The sequence below is a fragment of the Eleutherodactylus coqui genome, chromosome 6, assembly GCF_035609145.1.
Source record: "Eleutherodactylus coqui strain aEleCoq1 chromosome 6, aEleCoq1.hap1, whole genome shotgun sequence".
Classification (NCBI taxonomy): Eukaryota; Metazoa; Chordata; class Amphibia; order Anura; family Eleutherodactylidae; genus Eleutherodactylus; species Eleutherodactylus coqui.
In genome coordinates, this window is record NC_089842.1 from 203826681 (window position 1) to 203839139 (window position 12459).

The following is a 12459-nucleotide window of genomic DNA, read 5'->3' on the forward strand; positions in this document are numbered from 1 at the left end:
TTGTCCAATTTTTATATTGCCTGATTTAGTCAAATGTACACTACAGCTATGCTGGGCTTTGAAACCGCTACCAGAGGCCCTGATAGGTAGGATATTCCCTATTGGGTTACCCTTTTTACGTCAAAGCCAAGAAAGATGGCAAATGTACTGTTTTCAAGACCTGAGGGGAGTTGCAAAGGGTTTTGGGAAGCTTCGAATATAATAGAATTAGTTATCTTGGACATAGGAATTCTTATGGTTATGATTATGAATGCATCTCTCAACGTGATACTACAGTATTCCCCAACTCCAGTCCTCAGGGACCACCGACAGGTCATGTTTTTAGGATTTCCTCAGTCTTGCACAGGTGATGTAATTATTGTTGGTGCCTCAGACATTGCCACGGGTGTTCTTACCATAGGATATCCTGAAAACGTGACCTGTTGGTGGTCCCTGAGGACTGGAGTTGGGGACCCATGTGATACTACATGCAATGCTTCCACTTTTTATTGGTTGGAGTGCTGTGCATTTGGTCTTTATTAATATGACTGCAATATCAATGACAAATTAGGTATTCTATTCTATATAACTGTGGTTGTGGGTTTTTTGTTTCCATTTTTTTACATTTTTATATAGTCCTTTCATTTTTTGGCTGGATTGTTTACTGTAAATTTGTTAATTCATTACTAGGGCCATACATTTAAATTTGCGATATTTTGCCCATTTGTGATGTATATCGTTTTAACCCTCTTATTTTTATTATTTTTTATCCAACATGGTTGATAAAGGTGATGATCACCGAAACCTCCTGTTTAAATACTTGTCTGACCTCTATTTGAAATTCCTGATATGTTGTTTAACCCCTTAGTGAAGGCCCCATAGTCTTTTTACGTCCTGCCATTGCAGGACATGTATGGAGGGAGATAGTGCCGCTATCTCTCCCCATACAGTGCAGACGTCAGCTGTTTATTACAGCTGACACCCACGAGCAATAGCTGCAATCGGCCACACGGCCGATCACGGCTATTAACTCTTCTGACAGCGGCATTTAAATCCCCCGACCAATGTTTGGGGGTCCTGTATGGAACCCCCCGGTGAGATTGGGGGAGCCTTGCAGGTGTCATGGCAGCCGGAGGCCTTCTGAAAGGCCCCCATTGGTGTCTTGGCAGACTGCCCATCAAGCCGTTGCCGTGGGGTGGCTTGGTAGGCTGCCTGTCAGAATGCAGTATGATGTAATGATCAAAGCATCGCTGGTTGTTGTCCCCACTGGAGACTAAAAGAAAGTGTAAAGATAAAAACAATAACGTTTTATTAATTAAAAAAAAAGTCATACAAGTTAAAAAAAAACACCTTTTTTCCATATTTGCAATAAAAGAATCTAAATAAAAAACAAAAAAATGCGTGTATGGTATCGCTGCGTTCGTAAAAGTCAGATCTATCAAAATAATGGATTATTTACCCCGTACGGTGAACAACGTCCGAAAAAAAAAATAAAGACAGACAGAAATGTGCTTTTTGGTCATACTATCATTTTTTCATACTATCTCCAAGAAAAAATGTAATAAAAAGCGATGAAAACGTCGTTTGTATTCAAAAATGGAACCAACGGAAAAATCAGGACGTATTGCACAAAATGAGCCCTCACATAACTATGTCGACGGAAAAATTAAAAAGTTATTGTGCGCAGAAAATGGAGAGAAAACTATTTAAAAAAATTAAATATCTTTGAAAAAAAATACAAATAGTACTGCAAAAAAAAAAAAACTATATAAGTTTGGTATCATAGTATTCGTACTGACCCATAGAATAAAGTTATCCGGTCATTTTTGTTGCAGTTTGTGCGCCATGGAAACAGGACGCACACCGAAAGATGGTGGAATGTCGTTTTTTTTTTCCATTTCTCTCCGCTTAGAATTTTTAAAAGGTTTTTCAGTGCATTATAAGGTTCAATAAATAGCACCATTGAAAAATACAACTTGTCCCGCAAAAAACAATCCCTCATACAGTGACATTGATGGATAACTAAAGGAGTTACGATTTTTTAAAAGGGAGGAGGAAAAAACGAAATTGGAAAGAAGCAAAAAAAGCTCCGTCGCTAAGGGGTTAAAGCCCTGGACTTCAGTATGCTGTTGAGAAAAACATAAGCCTTCAAGCAGTTTGGATTACCTATTTAATTACACATTTTAAACACCTTGTCATGAACATGGGTTGATCCACCTTTTTAATTTTGTCAGGGTCTGCTTTATTTTCTATCATTTGACTTGTGTAGAATTAATGTATTCTTATTCATGTGAATATTAAATTTACCCAGACATCATTGTTTTCTTTTTACTTACTGACTTTGGTGTTTTTGACAGGTAGCAACTAAATTTCGTGTTTATATTTTTGACATTCTTCTTCTGGGACCTAGAGTATTCAAGAATGGACTCCAAATGGTGCTTGAAGATAAAGGCATCCTAAAGGTTCTAACTTTGCACAATGTTGTTTTCTATGTTCTGTGTAATATGCTTTCCCTGAATACCATCTCAAGTAATTGAGCGTTTCTAATTCGAGTCCACTGCATTTGGACAATCCTTTGAGCCCAAGGATGTCCAAAGGCTTCCAGAGGGCTACTTCCTTCAACCAGTCCTTGCCACTCCTGTCAAGAAATAGGAAGGATTCCTGCTTTTAACCCATTATGTGTCTAATACACCCAGGGCTCTCTAACTACAGCTCTTCTGAAACATATGGTTTGACATTATTAACGTTTATGCAACACCAAAATTGGTAAAGGCATGAGGATACTTTTTAGGGAGTCAGTGTATAGTTTCATTTAGTTTATTCTCCCCAGGTGGTGAGGAATTTTTTGGGAGAGGTTTTGTAGTTGGTTTTTTTCAAATGGTGAAACAATTGTTAATTTAAAGTTTTTTTTGTCAATATATTGTAGTTCTTAAACAGTTAATTCCAAGACTTATTTTCAGTTTAGTTTATGGGCCATCCACTTTGGGAGAAATCCTTTTAAACACATTGTAAAGCCTTTTTATTTTCAGGCCATGAAACAAATTTTACCCCTTATGACTTTTTCATTATAGTTCTTGGACAACGAATTCCAAGACTTGATCCCTCACAAAGTAAAGGACATGTTTACTATTTAATATTTGACTGTTTTCTGTTGTAAAAAAATGTGCTGGAAAAACTATCTTGCATATTTTTCACAACATTTTTAATGTGTTTTAGACCATTTCAGACTATTTTTTATTGTTCAATTGTTTTTATTGTCATTAGGCAAAACATACTTATACATACACTGGTAGTTGTAGTAGCATATGCATCAAGTGAAAAGACTCTTTTACAAAAGTATGCACAAGGTAACAAAACTTGCCCAAAGGTGGTATTCGCATTTATAACTACTTTGAAAGGGAAGGAAAGAGAGGGGGGGGGGGGGGGGGGGGGGAGAAACATGGGGGAGTGGGGTAGGGGGGGATGTAGAGGATAGCAGGATATATGATTTATTCCATTGTTTCACAAATTTGTCTATTTCTGCTTCTTTTTTTATTCATCATCACATTTTCCAGTATTCAAGGTCTGGTTTTGTTCCTACGGGTTTAACCTTATAGCCATAAGGTCTGCTTTAAAGTAGTCTATCCAGGGGCCCCACACCACATTAAACTCTGGTACTCTATTCTGTCTGAGAGCAAAAATTCTTTCCATAGCCATGTGCTCTGATAGCATCAGGGTTATGTCTGTTAGAGTGGGCGTGAGATAGGATCTCCAGTGCCTTACTATTAAAAGTTTCATGGCCAGAAGTCCATGTGAAGTAAACTTCTTGAACAGTCGAGGGACGTTCTCTATTCCCAACAGTAAGTTTGCTAACTTGGGGTATCATTATGTTGAAAATATCCCACGATCGTATCCTTGATTTTCTTTAGAAATTTTGGGATCTTCATTAGGAACGTATTGTTTCTCCAGCTATTAAATAGTGGGACAGAGGGGCCTAGTTTGAATTTTAGTGTATCAGAGCATGGTCGGACCATGAGGTTACACCTATTTTTGCTTCTTTTAATTTATTAAGAATTTGGAAATCTACAAGGAGCATGTCAATTCTTGACAGGGATTTGTGTCTGAATGAGTAGAAGAGGTATTCTCTAGAATTCACATTCATAGCTCTGAATGCATCAAAAAGATCATTATGTATCCACGACGACAATGTGAATCCCCTGCTACCTCTTGTATGGCTTGAATCTAAGGAAACATCAGCTACGACATTAAAGTCCCCACACATTATCAATGAGCCCTGCTGTACTTTTCTTATTTTCCTTGTCACCCTGCCCGAGAATCTCAACTGTCTTGAATTAGGGAATTTCAGACTATTTTTTCACTGTTCGATAAAGGCATGTGGCCTAAATGTGTCATTGTGCGCCAGGATTTGCACAAAATTTGGCATAAAATATACCAACCTATTAGTTTGCTTAAAGTCACGCTACATTTATCATCCAGCATGAGACACTGAGATCAGTCGGGTGCATTTTAAGACTGTCTGGTCTAAGTTTGCACTTTCTACTAACTAGGCATTATTAGTAAATCTGCCCTAAATGTTATTTTTAAGACCACTTAGACTATCTGCACGTGGCCAGATTTGCATTGCGGGCTTCTGAATTTGGATTCGGCAGCAAATACTGACCATAGCATGCTATGGAAAAGCGTTTTTTTTCTCTACACGAGCGGAAATCAATTGCGATTTTTTTTCCGCTCATTTCAGTGTAGATTCTGCATGGACGGCTTCCATTGAAGTCAATGGAAGCCGTTCGACCCGACGTTGCGGAAAGGTCATGGATTTCGTGTCATCGCCTAACTGCAACATGGAAAAAGCAGAGATTTAAAAATTGGCCATCCGCAGTAAAGAAAAAGAGAGAAGAATGTCAGGTATGTGCGGATGCCGGCTGGTCACAGGGTCTAATTGCACTGCAGGCTCCTGCATGCGAAATCCAATCTAGTCGTGTACCGCTGGCCTTATTGTGTAGGAGCTCATTTCTGTGTATTCCGGAATCCGGCCACCTGCAAGTGTACTTGCTGAGCAACAAATGCAACTCTCGCTAGCCCTGTGTTTGTAGCAATCTTGGTATGTGCATACCAGTGATAAGTTACAAGTGCACCCCCATACCACCAAAGAAGTAATCCAGGCTATGATTGCCTAAATAAATTGAGGCCATTAATCACCCCTTCTAAAGGAATAATTTTTAAAATTTGTACAAAATTTGCACTTTGACCATAAATGTTTAGTAGTTTATTAGTAAATAAATCCACTAAGTGTGGCGCATGCCACATTTGTTTTTGTAGGTCATGTAATGTATGCCCTTTTCCTGATACTTTTTCAGTTCTCCCATAAAATCCTGGTTATGATTGCCAGTATAAGTTGATGTCACTGATCATTCTTCTGAAGGAATAATTCCTAAATTCCTATTCCGTTGATGTGAATTTATCAGTGGATGAATTCCTGTTGAAATTTTAAAGACCTTCATTTCCTTTTTTTTTTTTTTATTACCAGCTGCACATTTGTGTTTTATAATGAACTGATATAAAATATTGGATATATTGTATTTTTAAATTTTGGCCATTTCTTCAAAGAGCAGCAACCCGTGTGCCTTAAGGGTGATGTACAAAGGCATTAGAAAACAATGCCTATATGATCTGTGGCGGATTAACCATTCCACCAAAAAATCTTTCTTATTCTATTTACCTCCTCATGGTACTGTACATGCACAGATTGACTACTTTGGTCGTAGAGCAACCTTGCGTCTTTTATCATCCACCGAGAGGAATACTATGATGTGGTCAGACCATATGTCGCAATAATATCTCATAAATCTTCTGCTTCCATACGCACATGTCACTGAAGACTTAATGAGCACTTACTCAGGAGGCCGCAGTAAAGCAAGTAGGCTCAGAGAATATCTGAAATCCTACTTTGAGATTTTGGGTACATGCACATGGACTAATAAAACGTTGTGCCTGATATTCTCAGTTGCAAATTGGATTGGACAGCACACAGACATCCTGTCCATGTGCTGTCCAATGTGCGGACACCACACGCTGACATTATTATTTTTGGCTTTTATTTGCACAAGAATAAGACACGTGAATACTCTCATTCAAATGAATGGGGGCTGTTTCTGTCTAATTTTCAGTCTGGGAAGTCCATAATGCTGTCCTTAGGAGACCTACATTATGCTAAACTTGGCTCGTTATCTTAATTACTTGATACTAGGGCACATTTGAAAGTACTCGCCATCCATAAAGTAGATAAAACTTCCTGACAACTTCCCACCTACGAGCCAAAGCCTTGCCCAATCTTAATGAGCCTGTTCATGAAAATGAAATTTTGGAAATCATCAAAGACCTTCCTAATGGAACATCTCCAGGACCTGATGGACTACTGTACCTGTACTATAAAACTTACAGTCGTGTTATTGCCTAGATTTGTCTTCCTCTTTTAATTCCTTCCTAGCTGACTCTCCATAACAACCCTAATGCTCCATTCATAGGCATCTGTGGTACAAAAACCATGTAGACCAATTGCCCTCCTTAATTCTGATTTGAAAAATATTCACAAACCATACTTGTGGCATGTTTGAATTATGGGCTACCTAGTCTTATCCACAAGGACCCAGTGGGCTTTGTATCTTGTAGGCAATGGAGAGACAACACAAGGAGAGCAGTGAATTTAATAGATATTGTAAATATAACTGAAGAACCTGCTCTTCTTTTAAGCCTTGAAGCTGAAAAAGCGTTTGATCGCCTGGGATGGACGTTTATGTTAAATGCTTGGAGGGCTTATGGAATTGTTGGTCCCTTCCTCACAACAGTCAGGCCCCCTGCACACGGGCGGAAATTCTGCAGCGGGATTTCCCGCAGAATTTCCGCCCATGCTCGCCTGCATAGGATTGCATTGCAAAACGCAATCCTATGCACACAGCCATGATTTGTCCGTGTGAAAACAAACGCGGAAAACAAATCGCGGCATGTTCTATTTCTGTGGGGGTCTCGCAGAGGCCCGCACAGAAATGTCAGTAGTGCCGGGCCGGCTCCGCTCTGCGCATGAGTCGGCTGTCCGGCAGCCGGCACATCACAGAGCCGGAGCTGTGGGAGCAGGTAAGAGCCACACTGGTCCCTGCAGGGGCGCGGGTCGGGTCCTGCTGCGAGATCCGACCTGGCCGTCTGCAGGCGGCTTTAAAGTGCTTTATTACTCTCCCCCCCCCCCCCCCCCCCCCCCAGCCAAGTTATCTCAAGCTTCCTCTAGAAAAAAATAAAATAGGCAAAGTTATTCCCTATCTCCTCTCTCCTTTGTTTTATGCATTGAGCCTCTCGCAGTCTCTTTAAAGTCCAACCCGGATATTAAAGGAGTAATTGTTCAGGACAAAGAGTTGGTGTCAAATTTGCAGTTCACGTCTTTCGGAGCTTTACTACGTATTTCTCTAACTAATCTACATGCCACCTTACGTGTTTCTGTTCAATTTACTGAATTGTTAGTAAAACACATTCAATAAGGGCAAGTATGAAAGATTTTGAAATGAAAAAGAATTTCTGTTTTTAGGTTGTTCATGACTGTCGGTGGCTTGGGAATTTTCTGTCTCAGCGATATAGTGTGGTACTTGCCAATGTCTTTGACACACAGGTATGTTTTGAAATGCTAATGCTCAAGTGAAAATCCTAAATGCACTGAATATAGATATTATTTTAAATGTTTTTATTAAATTCTTTTCCACTTTACAAAACATATTTGTTGTTTTACAGCGATATTTTGAATATGATAAATCAGTAAAAGATAAGATATTTCTGAGAGTTGTTCAGTATAAGTAATCTAATCCGAATTTGATGCATTTATTCAAAACCTCTTCCTACATAGCTTTTTGTGGGGTGCCCAGAACTGGACACAGTATTCCAGATGAGGTCTGACTAAGGAAGAGTAGAGGGGGATTATTGCCTCACTTGATCTAGACTCTATGCTTCACTTAATACATCCCAGAATTGTGTTTGTCTTTTTGACTGCTGCATCATATTGTTGACTCATATTCAGTCTATGTTCTATTAGTATGCCCAAGTCTTTTTTACATGTGCTGCTTAGCCTAATTCCTCTCATTCTGTATGTGCTTTTGTCATTTTTCTTGCCCAGATGTAGGACTTTGCATTTCTTGTTAAATAGCATTGTTAGTCGCCGCCCACTGTTAAAGCCTTTCTAGATCTTTTTGAATGCTCTCTCTCTTCCCTAGTGCTAGCTATTCCTCCTAGTTTTGTGTCATCAGCAACTGTGAAGCAATATGTACGTTACATAAATGATGAATGAATGAGCTGTGATCTAATGTAGTGTTTCTCAACTTCAGTCCGCAGGGACCCCCAACAGGTCATGTTTTCAGAATTTCCTCAGTATTGCACACGTGATGTAGTTATCATTAGTGCCTCAGACATTGCCACAGGTGTTTTTTCTGTATAATATCCCGAAAACATAAGCTGTTGGGGGTCCTTGAGGACTGGAGTTGGGAAACACTGATCTAATGGTAAAGACTGGGAACAATAACTTTAACTACTTGTTCACTTATCTTATCAAACAAACACGTTTACAACTTCTTGCTGTATAAAATGTGGGGTAGGCCACAGCTTTATTAAATTTTCATATAACTCAAGAATTTAACTTTTCTCAAACCCAAAAACCTATCCATGCTGTAAGAAGGTTAGCCTTCTGAGTCCGTAAACCGTCCTAGAGGACGTTCGTAAGCCCCGATCCTTTGGCTTGCCAACCTTCCTCGACTATCCTATCCAGCATGGAATAACTACCAGGCCTAAAACCAGCTGTGACAACTTCCAACCTCCTACTCCTCAAGCAATCTCTTTATTCTCACTAGCCCTACCCTCCAGGGCGGGTGGGCGGGCGTTCTTCACCGCTGCCGTCTTCACTCTTCTCTTTGTGTCGCTTGTCTGAGGTCCTCTTCCGCTCTCCCTCCCCCTTTCTTCCTGTCTAGACTCCTCCCCCCCCTCTGACGTTCATTTTACCTTTTCTACTAGACCCCAGTCACATGCCGTCTCATTAACCATTTCACGGCATACGAGACTGGGGACAATAACTTTAACTACTTGTTGACTTATCTTATCAAACAAACACGTTTACAACTTCTTGCTGTATAAAATGTGGGGTAGGCCACAGCTTTATTAAATTTTCATATAACTCAAGAATTTAACTTTTCTCAAACCCAAAAAACTATCCATGCTGTAAGAAGGTTAGCCTTCTGAGTCCGTAAACCGTCCTAGAGGACGTTCGTAAGCCCCGATCCTTTGGCTTGCCAACCTTCCTCGACTATCCTATCCAGCATGGAATAAATACCAGGCCACACGGGATGTGCCGTATCCTTATGGCGCATTCCGTCCCACCCCACCAACCTGAGCTAAAGCTGCCTCAACTCCATCCTGCAAACCTGATAAAAAAGTATCCAATCCGACCTCATTAAGATGGACGCCGTCCTCCCTCAATGCTCCTTTTTCCATATCTTCAAGCTCCTAATGCCGCACCGCAATACCGTCTAATGAGCGAACGAACTGCGTCATTTTCAAATTGACTAGTTTTCTGACCCTTTCTATTGCCGCTGGGTCTCTCGCTCCAATCCAGTGTCTTCTTGCCACTATGTCTGACCATACCATGATCGATTCCTGAAAGCAGTCGCGAAAACGAAGTATGTCTTGCTTCATTATCACCAAGAGATCCGCCAGCTTTATTTTGCCAAGGTCGTTCCCCCCGGCATGCACGACCAAAACCACCCTCCGGGGGGTCCTGTTTATATCCATTATTATTTTCAGCAATCTGGGCCATTGCAGCCCCCGTACACCGTGCCACGTTACGGACGTACCGGTCAGGCCTAAATTCTTTCCCATTGGTCTTACCGATGCCCTCATTTCCACCCAATAAATGTAAGAATGGCCAATGATGTACACCCTCCACGGCTCCCTGGCTGGGAAGATAAAACAGAGAAAAACAAGAAAAAAACCCCGTAATGGGAAAAAACTTCGCAAAACAAAACTTCATCCCCAAATATATTAAACCGGAACCCAGCGTTATTCGACCATCAAGTCCGGCCTCACGTAGGATTTGTAAGCCTGGGATTTCCATCTGCCCAGCCTCTTTAAACCTTCGTTCATGCCGCCTGCGTCAGCCATAGTCGCAGCGCCAATCCTGAAGGAGTGTCCAGCCAGCTGCCCGTAACGAGGTGCGAAACACCGACGCAAACTGGAACCGAGTAAGTGGGAGGCCTGAGGAATGCACCAAAAATTGCTCCCTCTGGCCCTTATTAGCCATATACTGTCCTACCGTGCCCACCGGGCACCAGCGCGTGCCCAAACTGCTAATCGATAGCCATTCGCCCCTACTGTAAATGTCAGTCTTAGATTTTCTGATTTGGACCCGTAAGGACCCGTCTGTCATGATAACGTCGTTGCAGCGAAGGCCTCCAGGTTTTTTCTTATTAGCGGGGACTAACTCGCTGATCCTGAGCGCCGCGTAAAAGGCTAGTAAAAAAGCCGCCCTGAACAACAACGCTTCCGAACCGTTTGTGCATGTGAATTCCAACACGTCCATTAATTTATTCAGAACTGAATATGTAATGGGGCGACGAGAATCTACCCGCCCCTTATCCTTCTTCCAACCGCGAACAATCTGACGGAAGACAAAGTCTTTGGTAACATCCTTAAAGCCATGTAATTTTAATAAAAACGCGACACCTGACAAATGTCTTTTTGCTACGTTTACCGACGACCGTTTTGCCCGTAAAGATGATAACATATCCAGGGTTCCCCCGCGGGCACCGTCGCCCCCAACCATACTGCCCCCAGCAAAAGCCAACCACGTCGACCAAAACGCCTTATAGGTTTTCCATGTTGCAACCGCCACCGAGGATTCCACCAGCCTCAGCAACTCTCTTCTGCCAGACTCCATAAGAAAGGCGGGCAGCGTACCCCCTTGGCAGCTGCCTGTGGGTGCCGCTCCCTGAATAGCTCCATCTGCGAACGAGAGAGTGCGTCAGCCGCTCCATTGTTATAACCCGGTACATGCTTTGCTCGTAAATACACGTGTGGACCACCGCAGCGTTATCTGACCAGAAACAAATCTTACGATCCTAGAGCTTCTCGCCCCATAATTCCAAAGCCACCACCAAAGGGAAAAACTGCAGCAACGTAATATTTTTATTCCATTGCCTCTCCAACCACGACCCTGGCCAGGACTCCCTGCACCAGTTGTTCTGGAAAATAACAGCAAAACCAACCGACCCGGCCGCGTCGGCGAACAAACACAGCTCAGAGCCCGACCACTTTTCCTTCGGGCACACCACTTGCCCGTTGAAAGTATCCAAGAATACTCGCCAGATGTGTAAATCAGCTCTGATTCCTTGCGTGATTCGTATGAAATGATGGGGCTCTCTGGCACCCACTGTCGCCAAGGATAACCGTCTGGAAAAAACGCGGCCCATGGGTATCACTTTACACGCGAAATTTAACAAACCCAGGAGGACCTGCACCTGCCGCAACGTAGCCTTTTTGCAGCATGACACTTCTTTTACCGACTGCCGCAGCCGAGCTACTTGATCCGCCGGCAGTCTGAAGACCATGTCGACCGTGTCTATCTCTATCCCGAGAAAAGTAAGCCGGGTTACCGGACCCATGGTCTTCTCTTTGGATAGCGGAACCCCAGCGTGACGCATGAGTTGCCGGAACGTATCTAACAAGATACCGCAATCCCCTGATGACTCTGAACCAACAAACAGGAAATCATCCAGGTAGTGTGTCACTGATGAGATGCCCGACTCGTACCTGAGCATCCACTCCAGGAAAGAGCTGAATACCTCAAAGTAATAACAGGAAATGGAGCACCCCATCGGCAAACACATGTCAAAAAAGAATTGGTTGTCCACTTTACAGCCCAGCAAGTGAAAACATCCCGGATGCACAGGCAATAACCGGAAAGCCGATTCGATATCAGCTTTTGCTAGATGCGCACGCTTACCCGCTTTTTTTAACTAGAAGTACAGCCTGATCAAGCGAAGTGTAAACCACTGAGGCTTGTTCTTTTGAAATTCCATCATTTACCGACTCCCCTTTTGGGAAGGATAAATGATGAATCAGGCGGAACTTGCCGGCTTCCTCCTTGGGTACTAGCCCCAATTGGGAAACCCGCAAGTTAGCGAAAAGAGGTTCCTCAAAAGGGCCGGCCATGCGGCCCAGCTCTACTTCCTTGAGCAATTTTTCCCTTACTAGATTTAAATTGTCCATAGCGGACTTCAAATTGGGGCTCAACGTTGACGCTGGCTGAAAAGTGAACGGAATAACAAAGCCGACGGAAAAACCAAGTCTAAGTATTTTTGCTTCCCGTTTCCTGTGGTATTTGTCTAACCACTGAAACAGGAACTTGCTTCTCACTGGGGTGCGGCGCTCCACTGACACCGCCCCCAGTGGTGGCTGTTCTTT

At 42.4% G+C, this 12459-nt stretch overlaps 1 protein-coding gene across 5 annotated transcripts in view; it reads left to right on the top strand.

Annotated features, from left to right (window-relative positions):
* The window catches only part of EXD1 (exonuclease 3'-5' domain containing 1), a 111574-nt gene that overhangs the window by 84175 nt on the left and 14940 nt on the right, over nt 1-12459 (top strand). For 4 of the 5 annotated variants that reach the window (XM_066608634.1, XM_066608632.1, XM_066608636.1 and 1 more), the window contains exons 8-9: nt 2337-2441; nt 7550-7630. In XM_066608634.1, the coding sequence (XP_066464731.1) occupies nt 2337-2441; nt 7550-7630 (186 nt within the window). The remainder of the gene's footprint in view (nt 1-2336; nt 2442-7549; nt 7631-12459) is intronic. The other variant, XM_066608635.1, reaches the window with a different exon arrangement.